Source organism: Nelumbo lutea, chromosome 3, assembly GCF_056320005.1.
Source record: "Nelumbo lutea isolate HS-2025 chromosome 3, American lotus-T2T, whole genome shotgun sequence".
Lineage (NCBI taxonomy): Eukaryota > Viridiplantae > Streptophyta > Magnoliopsida > Proteales > Nelumbonaceae > Nelumbo > Nelumbo lutea.
Genome location: NC_142686.1, coordinates 22997191 through 23013196, shown reverse-complemented (window position 1 = coordinate 23013196; position 16006 = coordinate 22997191). Strand labels below are relative to the sequence as shown.

Below are 16006 nucleotides of genomic sequence, written 5' to 3'. Positions count from 1 at the left end.
TGCATAAAATTTTTTCATTCTATTTCCTTTCCATAGAAATTTGACACACACTTGGTAAGATATATGTGTTAGAAGCACATAACAATAAGAGCTCATCCCAAAGGCTGATGAATTTCCAAAAGAGTACCTGGAATTAATTAACCTGACCAAAATTTTGAAATTTGATAGCCAGCATGTTGGATAGCGATGACTGGTTCAAACTAATCTGATTGATTGGCTTCAATGCTGGACATCAAATGTTTTATATGAGATGTACTTTTGTTTTTCTGGTAATGTTGATATTGAACAATGATGAAATTTTGAGTAAATTGAGCTGAAAAAAATGGGAAACACTTTAAATGGTTGCACAAAGTATTTGCTGAATAGATCAGTCTGCCTGTTTAGGGACTGATCTCAGCCTCTGGTGTGTATTTCTTTCTCAATAAATATTACTTTACCTTTTCCAAAAAAAAAAAAAAAAATCTTACTTCTGATGCAGGCAATTCCAAAATTACTCTTGATTCTTAACTCTATTAGGGGTATTCCTTGCATGACTAGATCTGATTGTTTGTATAGTTCTTGCCTTCAGTGTTGACATTTTGGTGTCATCTAACAAGTGTTTTGCCAGAATGTTGGTTTTGTCATTCATGATTAATGATTCAACTGGTGGATTGGTTTATTAGGACATCTCACTATTAGAGTTATCCAAGAATCAAGAATAACTAGAAGAATTGGTGTGGACGAGGATTTAGTTACCCTTAAGAAAGGAAACATATGTAACCAATGAAGCAGATTTCATTTTGAGATTTTATCTTTATGGTGTTCTCTTTCCAAAGGAGTAGTTGCATATACTATAATATAAAAGGTGGGTAGTTGGAAATACTCTCTAGATTCGTGTTTATAGTGGGTAGTTGTGGAATCAGAAAGATAATTTTAAGTGCTGCTCAATTGAATAATCTATGGCTGAAGCTATTTCTTAGTTCCTAAAGTTTAAACATTCTTTCTTATTCTTATAAATGTGTTCTCATGAAAGCTCCTATAAACACACTATTTTTCTGATTTAATTCTAGATAATTTCAGGGGTTGCTTAAGTTGATCTATCTATAGTTGAAACTGTTTCTTAGTTTCTAAAATATGAACCTTCTTTATTTCTTAATTTTTAGAAATATATTCTATTTATCAAAAAAAAAAAAAAGAAATATATTCTCATGAGGAGCTCTTATAAAATCACTATTGTAGTAAAATGGGGTTGGAGGGTCTTGGGTTTTGAAAATTTGTGAATGATGTCTTGTCAACTTAATGTACTTTCTTCTTCTTTAATATTTTTTTTCTTTTTTATTTATTGCCAAAAAAATGAAGAGCTCTTATAAAATCACTATTTTCCTGATTTAATTCTAGACTATCTACTTGATTTTCTGCTTCCAGCCACTATAATTATAGCAATTAGTCAGTAGTTCATCACATTCAAAACAATTTGGTAGTTGGTTCAAGGAATGGTGGCGTTTATTAGCTTCGCTTGGACATGGGAAAGGTTAAAATACTTTTCAGCTTCATGATCTGCATCAAACTGGATATATTTTCCAAGCTGATGTGGTATTAGGTGCTTTTGCAACTACTACCTGAATGCGCTTCAGGGATTAAAATTGGCTACATGGTTTCCAAGGATTGATAGTAGAGGGGGACTCGGACTATTATATCATGGTTGATAGGTGGCATGGACGACTGGATGTAGTGGAGTATGAGGCACCAAATCAGGAAAGTAAGACACTTGGTGATTGGAATGACACATTCTTCTCAGTATGCTAATGTGCTGAATAGCCTGCGAGGGTGTCAGTAGACAGGCAGTGCTTAGGGGAGAGTAGCCATCAGGAAAGTAAGACGCTTGGTGGTTGGGATGGACACATTCTTCTCAGCATGCTAATGTCCCGAATAGCCTGCAAGGGTGTCAGCAGACAGGCAGTGCTGAGGGGGGAATACCCATCAGGAAAGTAAGACACTTGGTGGTTGGGATGACATTCTTCTCATGCACGCCTCGGTATGCTAATGAATAGCCTGCAAGGGTGTCAGCAGAAGGCAGTGCTGAGGGGAAAATACCCCTGCAGTAAGAAATTAATTTTTCTTGTATTTGAGGGACTCTAGGGGCCCTTGGTCTGATGGTCAAATCTTGGGCTGGCATGTGTGAGAACGTGGGTTTGAGTCAAAGGGTAGTCATTTCGTGCAAAAAATAGCCAGAGATTAGGACCATACCCAGTCGTCTACTCCTAAGACCCCAGATAGCTGGGACCAACATTGGGTGATGGCCTTGTATTTGAGGGGGTTCTACAGGGTGCTCTAGTGGGTAGACAAAAGGGCCTTCTCAGTATGGAGTCGTACATACATACAGAATACAATTATGTAAATGCATAATGTGCATCTTTGGCATGATTAATAAAATTCAGTTATTGATAAAAAATATCAAGCTTTTTTGTAGGTTATAACTTATAAGTTTGATAGGCATGAGCTTCCATTGTTGTTCCTCTTGGCATCTATAAATACAATGATGTGCCTTTTAGATTAAAAAGTATAATGTCCATGGATGCATGTGTGTCTTTCAGTTCTTTCCCATCAATTTACATTTGAACAGGAATGCAAAATTGTAGCTCGACAGAATGGATATACTAATAATTTTTTCCATTTTTTTACAGCTAATTGCATGTGGAATTGCTGTGGCTACATACAATGAAGGAGCAACTGATTTTAAGCAGACACCTGTGTACAAGGAGTCAATTCAATCTCGAGAATTGTTGGAAGAACCAGAATCATCAACCTCAGATGTATCTGAGACCAATCCGACTGAAGAAGCACCTAGTTTGGAATAGCCACTTAAAGTTGCATTTGGATGATAGCAAGGCCTTTATCATGGGATCTCTTAGTGAAAAGATTTACATGCAAGGCTTCCAGCATCCAGTAAGGTAACTACACTGTTTACACACTGTAATCTTTTACTCTCTCTTTTCCCTTTGTATTTTATTTTGTAAGTGCTTGATACAAAATATATTTCTTTTTGAGCATTTGGGCACGCAGACGGATCTCAGAAAGAGGGTTTAGGTATGTCTTGACATTCACAGTCCTGATGTCTGACCTACTTATTTGGTTACATACAATGGGACTTACACCCATACCCACGTAGGTCATTTCTGGTCTTTTTCCTACTCCAAAATTGTTCTTGGTTGAATCACCATGGGCACCTGCGTTCCTCCTATATCAAATGCTATTGTGCTTGTATGATCATAAAGAATGTAGTATGGTGACTTTTCACTGTAATTTCTGGCTGTAGGGTTAATGGGTTGATGGTTAATCTATTTAATGGTTCATCCTTTGATTTCTTCTTTTTGATAAAACTTCAAAATCATTTACACAAACTTGTGTTCGTGGTTCATTTGGAAGTATGAAACAGGTGCCATTTCTCTTCTAGGGGGTGGGGGGTGGAGATGGGGAATTGGTTTATTAACTTCACTTAAATGCAAGAAACCCGGGTTATCTTTCACATTGGGTGGGGAGGGGGGTTGTAATTAGTTGCTCAAAAAGATAAGATGGTAGAAGCACTTTGATTTCCTCCACTTGCCCATTTCTCTTTTATTTTATGTTTTGGTTTTAGTTGCTTTCACCCCACCAAAAAAAAAAAAAAAAAGATAAAGAATAATGAAGCAGGACATCGTTATGTTATATCAATTTTGTTGCTATAACAGCCATTCCAATTCTCTTATGCATTATAAGCACAGGTTGGAACACCTTGGATTGTTCATTTCTTTTTAAGCGGTTAAAGTCTGTCCTTAAATATTCCAATAATCATATAGAAAATATGTCAGCATAATGAACCCTACCTCTGAAAATTAGAAAAATAAGACATAAAAAATGCAACTTTTTCAAAATGATGGGAAGCAAACTTTTATTTGTTTGCCCTTCCATGTGAGTGAAAAGCTTGTTCCATGGAAAATCAATGTGTCATACCACGTGTGTTGTTGTGAATATGTTGTTCAATTGGTGAATGGTATGTTTAACTGCTTGCATAACTAAGCATGCAATCTATCATACATGAAAAGAAACTCCGGTTTATGAGCTAACAGACTTTTTCCTTTGGTTGTGGTGGTGGTGGTGGTGGTGGGGGTGGGGTGGGGTGGGGTGGGTGTAGAAGGATTGTGGTAGGATGGTGGGTGGTTATTCCATGATGACACCCTTGTGGAATCAATTTCCTAGATTTTATAACATGTCAACCACCTAAAGTTGTCTACTAAGTGGGGAAAAGGAGCACATGCTGCATAAGAGGAGAAAGAGAAGAAAAAGGAGATGGTTAAACTTTTACTTATGTGGCAGGAAGGAATAGAAAACTCAACATTTGCTGTTTCTACAGTGCTGGACCGCTAGTCATCCTTGGTCTACAGTGCTGGATCACTATTTGACTCAACTTTCATTTTGTAAGTTAGGGAATTTGCAGTTCTTGGTACGAGGTTCAAGAAATAGGTCTTAAACCGGTTGGAGTGGATGGGTTATAAGACCCATCATCATTGACCTAAAAAGAGTCCGTTTTTTTTGGTAATCAGAAATATGCACTAACCAAACCCAACGAAAAAAAGAAAAGAAAAACACAATAAACTAACAGACATGAGACACCCAAAACAATAAACCAAGAAACTGCGTAATCCATCAAAATTATATTATTCAGCCAACCCGGAAAACAACCCCAGAATGGCAGAGTTCTGCTTCCTCTGAGAAGAAAAGAAAACCACGTTGAGCCAGCACATGCTCGAGCAGCTCTACCTCATTGCCTGCACGCTTGACAAAAAGCAAACTTGAATCACGTTTATTTCTTAATGCTAGCCACTCCTGGGGTGACTCATTAATCTTAACCTTCAAACAACCCACAACCTAATCCTATCTAACAGAATAAAAATTGAGAAGAAATGTTTTCAGTATAGCAATTTTAATGCTAATATCTCTTCCTCGTTGAATTTGTCCTTATCTGTCCATGGTGTGCAGAGGATAAGCCTTAGAGGTGGATTGCAAATCCATCTTTTCCACCGAGGCTCCCACTTTGGGTACACGATTGCACTTTCATCGCACGTGCTAGCATATCACTTGATTATCTTACAGGTCAACAGTCAAAGATGCCCCCCCCCCCCCCAAGAGTCATATAGCGGCACCTACCATCACCAATTAAGCCGGAAGTGTTTGCTCATATTTGGCTCGGGACCTCTTCTAGCGTCGGATCGGAATATATCCAACACTCATGCTAGCACCCCACCCTATTTCTTTCAGTGCTTGAAAAATGAAAAAAAAAAGAGTCCTGGTTGATTAGCAACTTGAGCCATCTTTTCGAATCTCATACTTTTCCCAATCCCAGCGGCAAGGCTTCGAATCCTATACGGTTACTCTCGTCAAAATTGAGGTACTGGGCCAATCAGCCACCGCCACGTCATAGTCATGAGGGTAATTCGATTCCAACTAGTGGGCTGCAGTGCGCATGTGAGGTTGTCCACCATTGAATTGCTTCCCTACTCCCTACTTCCTACTTCCCTTTCTCAATAGATATATTTTCTGAAGACATGGGCCCACCACAATAAAGTCGAGATCACACTAGTTGAAAGTTGAAACCCAAGCAAGACAAATTCGCTTTCACGCCCCGATCGCCGATCGGTGGTTGTTCCCGTTTGATGGCTTCAATTATTTGTCCTCTCCAGTGCTAATGCTGTCGGCCCCTTTCATTTATCATTCAATTGGAATCTCTTATCTTCGGGACGGATGGAGCGGATTAAGACTTGTACAGTCAAGATTGCACACTCCAGGAGTGACTAGATAAGAATAAGATATTCCAATCCAACAGCCTTGTAACACTTCTAGGTATATTAGAAAACCTAAGGTAAAAAGGTTCCAATCAAACGGTTCTTTAGGGACTAGAGCTTTTTCCTAAAGCTCGGCCTCTGTGGATGAGGTGTGAGCCATTGAATGACGTAGGGCCCACGTGATGTTGTCATCCAGGTGTATAGAACTTTCCTGAGAGAGATTTTGACTTGGGAAACAAGAGAGGGGTGAAGGTCACGTGAATACCGGATAAAGCTGAGTCAGTCAGTTGGTGTTATCACCGGCTAAATCCGGTGTTTGGGATCCGTTTGAGCGAAGCAGCCGGTCAAAAGTATTAAAAACCTAAAAGAAAAAAATAAAAAATAATTAATAAGATTCCTTTCCTTTCCCGCGTCTGAAAAGAATTGGCTAATTTGGGGGCCGGCTTAGCTGTCGGTTTTGGAGTCATTTTCAACGTCTGACGTCACCCGTTTGGCCTTTATTCGGGATCCTTCTTTCCCTCTTGTCCCGAAATTGAATATAATGTTATTTTTAAATATTAAAATTTTGAAACTGAAAGAAGGAAGGGTTTAGAAGCATGCGAGGGATAAGGAACATGGTAAATTCCTACACAAGAAGAGGGCATTTTGGGGAAAGTAGTTACAACTAAAGAATCCCGGCAATTTCTAAGCATTTTCGCGAGCGTTATAGTCACGAACGAAATCCACGCCGTTGATCTCTAAAATCAATCCTCGAAACCCTAACGTCTCCCTCCCTCTTTTTCCTCCCTCTCCTCCATAAAAGACATTCAAAAAGCCATTCAAAACTCCTCCCCTGCTTTCATTTCCGAGTCCCTCTACTGGCTTTCTCAGAACACAGGAGGGTGAGAGAATCACAGATTGCAGAAACCCTCGCCTTCGAATTCTCTCGTCTTTGTTGATTCATTTACTATTTCTATAATAATAACAATAACAGTTGTTTATGCTTTATTTATATCTGGGATAAATTCAAGGTTATTGGTTGAGCCATCCCTCTGGTTCTAGGGTTTATAAATTAGGGCGTCTCTGTTGTTTTTTCGCGTTGAAGAAGCTCGGATCTGAGGTTGAATTGGTTTTCAAGATATGGAGAAATCGACGACTCCAACAAGAACTGCGTTGTTTGAGCGATGGGAAGAGGTGTTTATGTCAAACAATAAAGGAAAAAGAGAGGTGCATTATTATCTGAAGCGGAAGGATGGGAATTCAGAGCTTGCTGTTGTTGGTAAAGAAAGGGGTCTTAGGCACATGGCTTACTACTATGCCCTTCGTAATCGATCGCTCCTCCTCTCTCTTTCCCCTTCCAATACTATCCTCAAGCTTCGTTCTCGAAGGGATGTAGTTGACTGGCTTTCCTCTATAGTTTCAGGTACATACAAGCGTTATCAATTCTGATTATACGAAAGTCAGTTTTTTCCCTTTTTTCTACTCGGTTTTAGTCCCCTTTTTCTTTTATTTTCTAGGTTTATTTTGTGTGATTTTTGTTTCTTTCTATTCCCTCAATTCCAATCTCATCGAAAAGGGGTTTTCTCCTTTCTCTGTCTTGTTATTTTAAAGAATAGATAGTTTTAAAGCCCTTTGTGTTGTGACTTTTGCAACGATTGTGGCGCAATTTGCAGATCTGCTGTAAATTGATAACCTCTCTAATATTCAAAGCGGCATTCTTTTGCTTCTTTGTTCTTTTTCAAATCCTACGGCAGTCGGCCCTTCTCCTACTGCAGAGCTGAGCCGGGGGGCGGCTTACTCGTCTGTTCGTCGTGCAAAGATGGCTCCTTTCTCGACCATTGATTCTCCACCACCCTTCAATTTTTCGTCTTAGCAGCTACCTTCGACGAGGACGCGTCTGTACTTGTTAATTAGCTTATTATAGATCGCGTTCTTGAGAAGGTAAGGATCGTAGATCCACCAGACTGCGTGGGTGTGTTGGAGGTGATTTGGCCGTTGGGAGAGAGGTGCACGCCAGATGATTGCAGCAGGGGCGATTGCATCCATTTTTCCATGATGGTGAGTCAACTTTTAGCTTTTGGGGCCGGCTATGTGATGCTGAATGATGGATTAGACGAAATCCTGGTCATTTTTTATGAACAGCCGTTTGATCTCTAAAATGGTGAGATAGTAGTGCTGGTTCCTTGCGCGCCGACTAACGCCTTCTCATACGACGGGGGAGGTTAACAACCTTGTCAAGACATGATGTAGGCTTGAAAGCTAAAGTTAGTTGAGTTTTCCTGCTCTGTTTCGTGATTAGTTGTAGATCCGGTCTACCGGTAGATCCTCTTTCATAACGAAGTTGAGATTATAAAATCCGCATGATGTAGGTTTTGCGTCTGCGTGCTTTTTTCGATCAAATCGATACTTTGGTAAATTTTTGTTTTATCCCCAGAAAATATTTTCTTTGGTCGTTTTATTCGTGCTTCATATCATTTTGATGCATGGGGGTTTCATGATTTTCTATCATTCCACATCTTGCCCCCGTTTTTCTTATATTTGTACAATTCATCCTGCTTTTTTCCTTCCCTTTTCTTTTTTCTGTTCCTCCTCCTCTCAATCTATTCATGTTATGGGAAACTAACTATATGGTGGGATGCAGGAATTATCAACCACTTAGGTAATTGCTGGTTGAGAGCGTTGGAACCCCCTTATGCCATCCTAACTGCTAGGTCAAGGTCTATAAACCTTATCTTTTGCAATCCTTCCCCCGCCCCCCCTTTTTTGTTGGGACTGCTCCCCATAGTTTCCCAACCAAAACTTCGCTTCAGGCAGTCTTCTTGTTCAGTGTCTTTTTCATTTCTAATGTTTCTATTTTTGTTTTATCTGCACAATTGTTGCTTTGTTCGAGCAATGTTCTTCTTCTGTTTGTTTGATTTCTTTCTAGATGCACTTCTTTTTCTATAAAATTATAACCTTTGCCCCTTCCTCATTCAGATCCTAGTTCTGATGGGTCTTCACAATCGGATGATGGTCCTTTGGAGAGTGAATATGGTCAAGAATCAAAGACACAATCTTCCAAGGTAGGAAGAATGGGCTCAATTGGCTTCCTTGATTTTTTCCATTGGGTTGTCTTTCGATTACTTTTAGGAATTACAGAGGGTATTAATATACTTTTCCCTATATATAATTTTTTTTATTTAATTCTGTAGGATTTTCATTCACAGAGAAAAGAATTTACATGGTTGGGTTCTGCGTGGACATGCCGGAAACGTAGAAGACATTTTAAGTCTTTCTGCCGGAATTGTATTACAATTTCTGTAAGTGCAGTGTGATCTTCCTGATTGATTTTTATCTTTATATGTTCATCTGTAATAATTTCAGTGCTGGTATTGAGATAGTTTCTATGATCTCTGTTTATTTATTTTTTGGCATTGGGGGGTGAAGGGTTTGTTAGCACCCCTTTTTTCCTTCTAACTCTTTGGGTTTTCGTTTTTAAATTTTCAGGTCCATGATTTTGTATATATCATGGCAGAAGAGAACAAAAGACTATTAGCATACATAGAGGATCTTTATGAAGACTCCAGAGGCAACAAAATGGTTGTGGTACGATGGTTTCACAAAATTGATGAAGTTGGTATTGTTTTGCCTCCTGATTTTAATGACAGAGAGATTTTCTTTTCTCTTTGTCTTCAAGATCTCAGAGTTGAATGCATAGATGGATTAGCTACAGTGCTGAGTCCCCAGCATTTCAAGAAGTTTCTGGATGAGGCAAGACACAGATGGTTTGAACCATTTGTCTGCCACAGGATGGTGGACAATGATGATGTCAAGCCTTTCGACATCACCCAAATTCAAGGTTATTGGAAACAAGAAATCCTCCGATTTATGTACACCACTGCCCTTCCAAGAACTGACTTAGAGCCTCTCCATGGTGGTGGTGGCCTGGAAGTAGATGGGGATGAGGATGTTGCAAGAACTAGGCCCAAAAAAAGGCTCCGTCCATTGAAATGTGAGGATGTGGATCAGCAGGACAACAAAAAAGATTTAAAAGATCTTGGCAAGGGTAATAATAAGTGCATTAGCTACTTGGTTTCTGGCATCAATGGATCTGAAATGCATATTCCAAGAGAAAATGGTTTGACTGCACCTTTATCAAGGAAGGAAATTACCAAGGAGGAGCCTCATCAGCATCTAATTGTGGGTTCTCATGTTGAGGTGCTCTCTCAGGATAGTGGCTTGAGAGGATGTTGGTTCAGGGCCATTGTTCTCAAGAGGCATAAAGACAAGGTGAAGGTGCAGTACCAAGACATCCGAGATGCAGTGGATGAAAATAATAATCTGAAGGTAATTTCATTAATCTGTCTTGTTATTTTATTTGTGATACCTTATTGCAGGGATTTTTTTTCTTTTTATCTCTTGGTCAATTTTGTGACATAATTGTTTTTCTACTACGCAGGAGTGGGTTCTAGGATCAAGGATTGCTGGCCCTGACCTTTTTGGTCTTAGGCTATGTGGAAGGACAACCATTCGCCCATGCCCTCCCTACAATAAAGGAAGAGTTTCGTGGGGATTTGATATCGGGGCTTCTGTAGATGCGTGGTGGTGTGATGGGTGGTGGGAAGGCATTGTGGTCAGGAAGGAATCCGAAGATAGAGTACATGTATATTTCCAAGGTATGGGAAAATTGTTCCCTATCAACACATTGACTAGAATTTGATTTGTAGGTAACAAACCAAAACTAACACATGGTAGCATTAATTAACAACCCCTTGTGAACATGCAGGTGAACGGCGGACTTTGATCTTTGGTTCCGGTGACTTGAGACGATCTCAAGATTGGGTGGGCAACAGGTGGAAATGCATAAAAGAGAGGCCAGACATAGTGGCTTCAATATTATCTGGCCTAGAGAGTGAGCAAGATGTAGGTAGACCCAACAATGTTCTGGTATCAGATAACCGACAACCTGGGAATAACAATCATGTAAATACGTTGTTACAAGAAGATGATAAAGCTACATGTAATAAGACTAGCTTAGGAAAGGAGCCGAAAACTTCAATTCACAAGAGTACATCCTTCTCAGAACCTCGTGATAATAATCAGAGGAAAGAAGTGGAGTCTGTACCTAACCTTGCCAATGATGGTTTACTTGCTCAGTTGAAGTGGAAGTCTTCCAGGAAGAGGAGACGTAGTAGAGAGTCGAAGCGTTATGTTGATGGTAGCAGCAGTAGCAGCCAAGAGGAAGGTGGGTCTCCTGCTTCAGAAAGATTTTTGATACCGAAGCCATTGAAGGTTGATCACGAAAATTGCAAATACAGGGGAGATTCTCTATTCAACGCATCCATACCTCCTTTGTCGAGTTTGGTCATGTCTAGGTGATTGCTGATGCTGTTGTTTTTCCCATCAAAAGTTTTGAAAAATTTTTTGGTCTCAACCAAAGATCTTAGTCCATCCCCTTTGTTCTTCTCACACACCCTGTGACTGACGACTGTTCTTACTCAATTTAACCGAGTGTTTTCTCCGGTGTTGACCGGATGTGTGAGTTGTGTATCATGCTGTATCAATATCTAACTGTATCAATATGTAGCCTGAGATGCCATGCTCTATTGGCATCATTTTTGAATGAATGCATATTGAAAATATCAATTTTTTTCCTCTAATACAGTCTATACAAGTTTTGGCCCTTGTTGCTTTCACCAATTGGGAGAAGGGGATGTTTGGTTGCATGGTCTAATTTGTTTTATCCAAGCGAACGATTACTCGAGCCAGGAACCCAAAGAACGAAATAAAGGGTAATTGAACACCAAGGTTTTAGTCAAATAGAGTGGTTGCTGTCTTATTACGAGTGAGAATGACATTTTTTGTTTGAATATTCTTTGATTAAATTTATTTAAAATAGGATTAATGTCAAAATTGTCCTTTTCCATTATCATCAAATGAAAGGTCAATTAAGTAAATTAAATCGATCGATTAGGAGTGTTTTACTAAAATACAAATTTATAGCATTCGTTTGACAAAGGGGTGCTTTAGTAAGTGAAAGAAGTACTCGGGGTTGGGAAAAAGATGGTCGAAACAGCGTATCTGACGCCATCTGCGCTCGGTTGGATTTTTGCTGCAAGTCATTGAAGCAGTCAAGCCGACAGTCAGCACACCCTAGGTGGTTCTTTGGTGTTATCCAACAACAAACCATTAACCATTGTAGTTTCAGCCAATATAGGGGGGCAATATTGAACATTTGGATGTTAAAATTAAGAATAGTTTTGGACTTTGTAGTCATTAAATAACCTATTCTCTAACACGTGATTTCTGTAATCGGTTTAATGTCATTTTGCTATCGCGAAAAGAAAATCCTAAATCGAAATATTCCTCGACATCGTAATTTATTATTTTATAGGGAGACTAATTTTATTTCACGCGATAGGCGATGGGTCTTGTGATCCTTTGTCTTTTTACCGACGTTTTACTGATGTAACATTTTAAGACCCGTTTGAGGAAAAAGGAGAACCAGTCTTCGACGGTTCGACTGGTTCATCTGTATGAAATAAAAAATCAACGTGGGTTCAGTTTCATGGAAACCACCAAAATCCACCCTTACAATTTTTTTTTTCTAAACCTGCCACTGCTTTTATTTGATTCTACAGCATTTGGCTGGAAATAATGGGCGTTCGGCGAGCACTTGGGTTCTTCTGTTGTTATTAAATAAAGACAACAAGGGCAATCAAGGGATGAAATCGTGCAATACGATATTCATTGTTGATCAGTTGTTCTCAGTGAAAACTGAAAATCGTAGTGCAGCGGGAAAGCAGAAAAGCAGAAAAGTCATGCTGCGGAAGTCCTTCCAATCAGCCCGGCCGTATGATGGTTTCACGGGAAGGAAGAGCTTGACGTTCAAATAATGCATCTTCTCAGTGAGAATTGTATGTATGGCGTGTGCCATATCAACTTCTTAGACTCGGAGCCTTCTTCGATCAGCCACACTTTATATGGATGGTCCGCTTAACCCGCCACAATTTCCTGAGGTTTCTTTGTTATGACCTCCAAATAGTGCAACTGCAACATTTGTTTTTACTTCTCTCTCTCTAATAGTTAATGCTTGGCTGCTTGAGTCACACATGTTTTACAATTTGTCTGTTTGTACAAAAAGTCCAGAACTAGTGTTTTTAAGTTCGCCCTTTCGTCATTTATTAAAATATCCTTGTAATTTTATAGATTTATTGGAACCTATCATATGGTGGTTAGGGGTCAGCGAGTCGAGCTCGAATATCATGTCTTTTTTTAGGAGATAATGTCATTTCTGAAGGGACCAATTTGACATTTTCAGTCTCAAGTAGAAGACAATAAACAATGTTTTCTTTTGAATAGTAGTTTTGATATTTTTAACAGATAATGGTCCGTTGATAGTATCTCTAAGGCAAAACTATTTATAATTCATAGACAGTTTTTGAATAATTATAAGTGAGCAGTTTCTTAATTATTATAAGTGGGTAGTTTTTATAGTGAGAGTAAATGACATATAAACCTTTTTTTATGCCTGTTGTATGCTGCTTAGATAAGAGGTAGAGAATGTTCACTAAAAATTTCAGAAAAAAAAGGGGCATTCGTTCTTTTATAGGTAATATAGATTTAATCAATCTTCCATTATATGGAAGTGAAAAATGACAGTTTTAACTTTAATATCCCTTGGCTTCAAACAAATTTAGCCTATAGAAAACAAAAATAAAAATGTCTTTTCTGTTGTAGTAAAATGCAGGTAAAAAGTCTCTTTGATAAAATGTGTTATCTATTTGAGGAAGGCATATTATTGTTGACAAAAAACCCTGGATGCCATTGTCCTCTTTTTTTATTCTGTTGAAGTAAAACATTTTTTTTATTGATAGATTTAAAAATCAAACCTTATTTATTTCTAGAAGCTTGATACCAAGTTTTAGGGATATCTTTGCAATAAAAAAGCACGGACTAATCTCTTAAACATTTCCCACTCTTTTTATATGGTCGCGTACTCACGTTACTAATAAAAGTTCGATTAAGCAAATTGGTTGCAAATTATATAAGGTATTTTAATAAAATGTAAACTGCAGGGTTGGTTTTTATAAATCCGAAGGGTATTTGCACGATTTTACCCTTTTGCTTCTTCCCATTTCCTTAGTATTAACACTTGAACAAAATCAAATTAAACTAATTATCTATCTATCTATATATTTATAATAATTTCATATGGGCATGTTTAAAGTTGTCATTTTATAGAATATGTTTTAAATAGTTTGAGAATAGAGTAAGGCTTGGTAGTCATTATCGGATCTTGTTGGGTCAGACTTCATAAGCCTGATTAATTAAATAACGGGGGTAGTCTTATTGAGTCTGTATTAGGGCTCTTCATAAGAATGCCCAATCTGACCAAACCGATCAATTCAAACCGATCTAACCTGAGTCAGTTGGGTTTTTATCAGTATAGGTTGGTTTTGGGTTGTGCAAATTTAGGAATCGATGATTCGGCTCAGTTTTGGTTTTCATACAAAAAAAACAAACCAAAACCGATCCAAATCGAACCGATTTAGTTTCTAGTTCAAACATAAAGTTCCAAAGCCCATTAGGCCACCTAGTTTTTGATTGGTTGCAAGAAATTCTGGATTAGTGAATAGTGATTAATGAACAACTTTTGTGATTAATTTTTCATTTAAATTTTATCATAGGAGATGGCTGAAATGATGTTTAATTTATGACTGTTTTTAAAACTAGCAAGATTTTATCACATGGATGAATTTAGAACCGAAACCGACCTAATCTGATTCAAGTCGATCAGGTCGATTTTGCTTAATATTGAGTCGGTTTCAGTTTCTATGTCAAGTAACCCAATCAGATTAGATCAATTGAAAAAACTACAATAAATAGATCCAACCCGACCCATGAACAGCCCTAATCTGTACTTTATAAGGTCTCCGGAAAACGATATGAATGTTAATGAGTTCAGGGCTGGGTCTATCCTGACCTGGACCAGACCTGAGTGATTGACAGCTGTTCTGTAAGTGTTGGAAAAGCGAAATGGTCCCCCTTCCACTCTATATTTATTCTACCTTCACGGATGGGCCAATGTACCATATGGCTGCATACATGCATCTAAATGGTGGTGGGGAACGCATCTAGTGCGATACAGTACAGCCCTCGATTGACCTACCCAATATGACATGCTAGGGAAGAAGAAAAGATAGATATTGTTTTCTTTTTCAAAAGATTTTGTTACAATATCGATTGCTCCTACCTTTTCATTCCATTCATATTCCAAAACCAAACTAATCGAATTTTAATTGGTGTTTGTTTATGTTAGCATTTGCCCTTTGATCTAATTTAAAGGGCACGAATCATGCTCGTAAAAATTAGACCCTTCACCAATTATCCAAAAGAGTCAGAATCATTAACCAAGCATGGTGGGTCAGGTTTGGTATCTAAGCTGTTGTTTGAATTTGAAGTAACAATTTGTACCATGCAATTGTTTATTTGCATTTATTTAGATTTAAGATATGTAAAATATCATTAGGTATCACATAGGACAAAACACCTCTCTTAAACAAGAAAGTTACACTTATTTTTTGAAAATGATTTTTTACAGAAATTGAGGTAAAAGAATTTCAACTGCTTAATATTGAATCAGTCAACCAAATTAAAAAAAAAAAAAGGATTGCTTAAAATGTCTATATGACACTAACATAACATTTTTGTTGAAAAAATGGCTACGATGCCAAGCACTATCTTAATTATAAGATTTTATTCATTTGAATTTGGATCATGAAATATCAACTAAGGTTCAAAGTATTGACACAGGGCGTATCAGCCTGTCTGAGTACTTTTTTTATGTTTTATTTATTTATTTTTTAAAATCAGTTCAAAGAAATTAGTTTAAGTCTCGATTACTCTTTAAACTATGGTCACCTGATACAACCCCTGTAAGGACGTATTAAAAAGCCATCGATCAATACGAACTGATACATGTCAATACTTTAAACCTTGATATCAACTAAGTGCTCTTTAATTATATATATAATTCTCTATTTTATTAATATTTTTTATTTAGGATACATGTAACATATAAGGACAAGGAGTTCTTAGGTGATTGATGTTAAATATTTTCCAATCTTTTATCTCACTTCACCTTGACCCCTTTGTGCCTCAACAATCTCAATACAACAACTTCATCCGTCAGCTCTATTAATAGGACCGGACAAATTTAGAGCAGGGTATGGTCATGTTTTGTCGGA

The 16006-nt window shown here is 38.0% G+C and overlaps 1 protein-coding gene across 2 annotated transcripts; it reads left to right on the top strand.

Moving 5' to 3' along the window:
- The first annotated feature begins 6540 nt into the window (after positions 1-6540).
- Positions 6541-11416, top strand: LOC148863598 (Agenet and bromo-adjacent homology (BAH) domain-containing protein). 2 transcript variants are annotated; one of them, XM_088978094.1, is made up of 6 exons: positions 6541-7200; positions 8754-8839; positions 8969-9076; positions 9264-10103; positions 10216-10432; positions 10543-11416. In XM_088978094.1, the coding sequence occupies exons 1-6, from the start codon at positions 6918-6920 to the stop codon at positions 11133-11135; spliced, it is 2127 nt and encodes a 708-aa protein (XP_088834220.1). In that variant the 5' UTR covers positions 6541-6917; the 3' UTR covers positions 11136-11416. The 2 variants fall into 2 exon arrangements, with proteins under 2 accessions (XP_088834220.1, XP_088834221.1); XM_088978095.1 differs by having other exon boundaries at positions 6556-7200; positions 8984-9076.
- Positions 11417-16006: the final 4590 nt, after the last annotated feature.

Coding starts and splice junctions, on each gene's coding strand:
- LOC148863598 (XM_088978094.1), top strand. CDS start 6,918: ATGGAGAAATCGACGACTCCAACAAGAACTGCGTTGTTTGAGCGATGG. Junction 8,840..8,968: donor CAAAGACACAATCTTCCAAG/GTAGGAAGAATG, acceptor TTAATTCTGTAG/GATTTTCATTCACAGAGAAA. Junction 9,077..9,263: donor GGAATTGTATTACAATTTCT/GTAAGTGCAGTG, acceptor TTAAATTTTCAG/GTCCATGATTTTGTATATAT.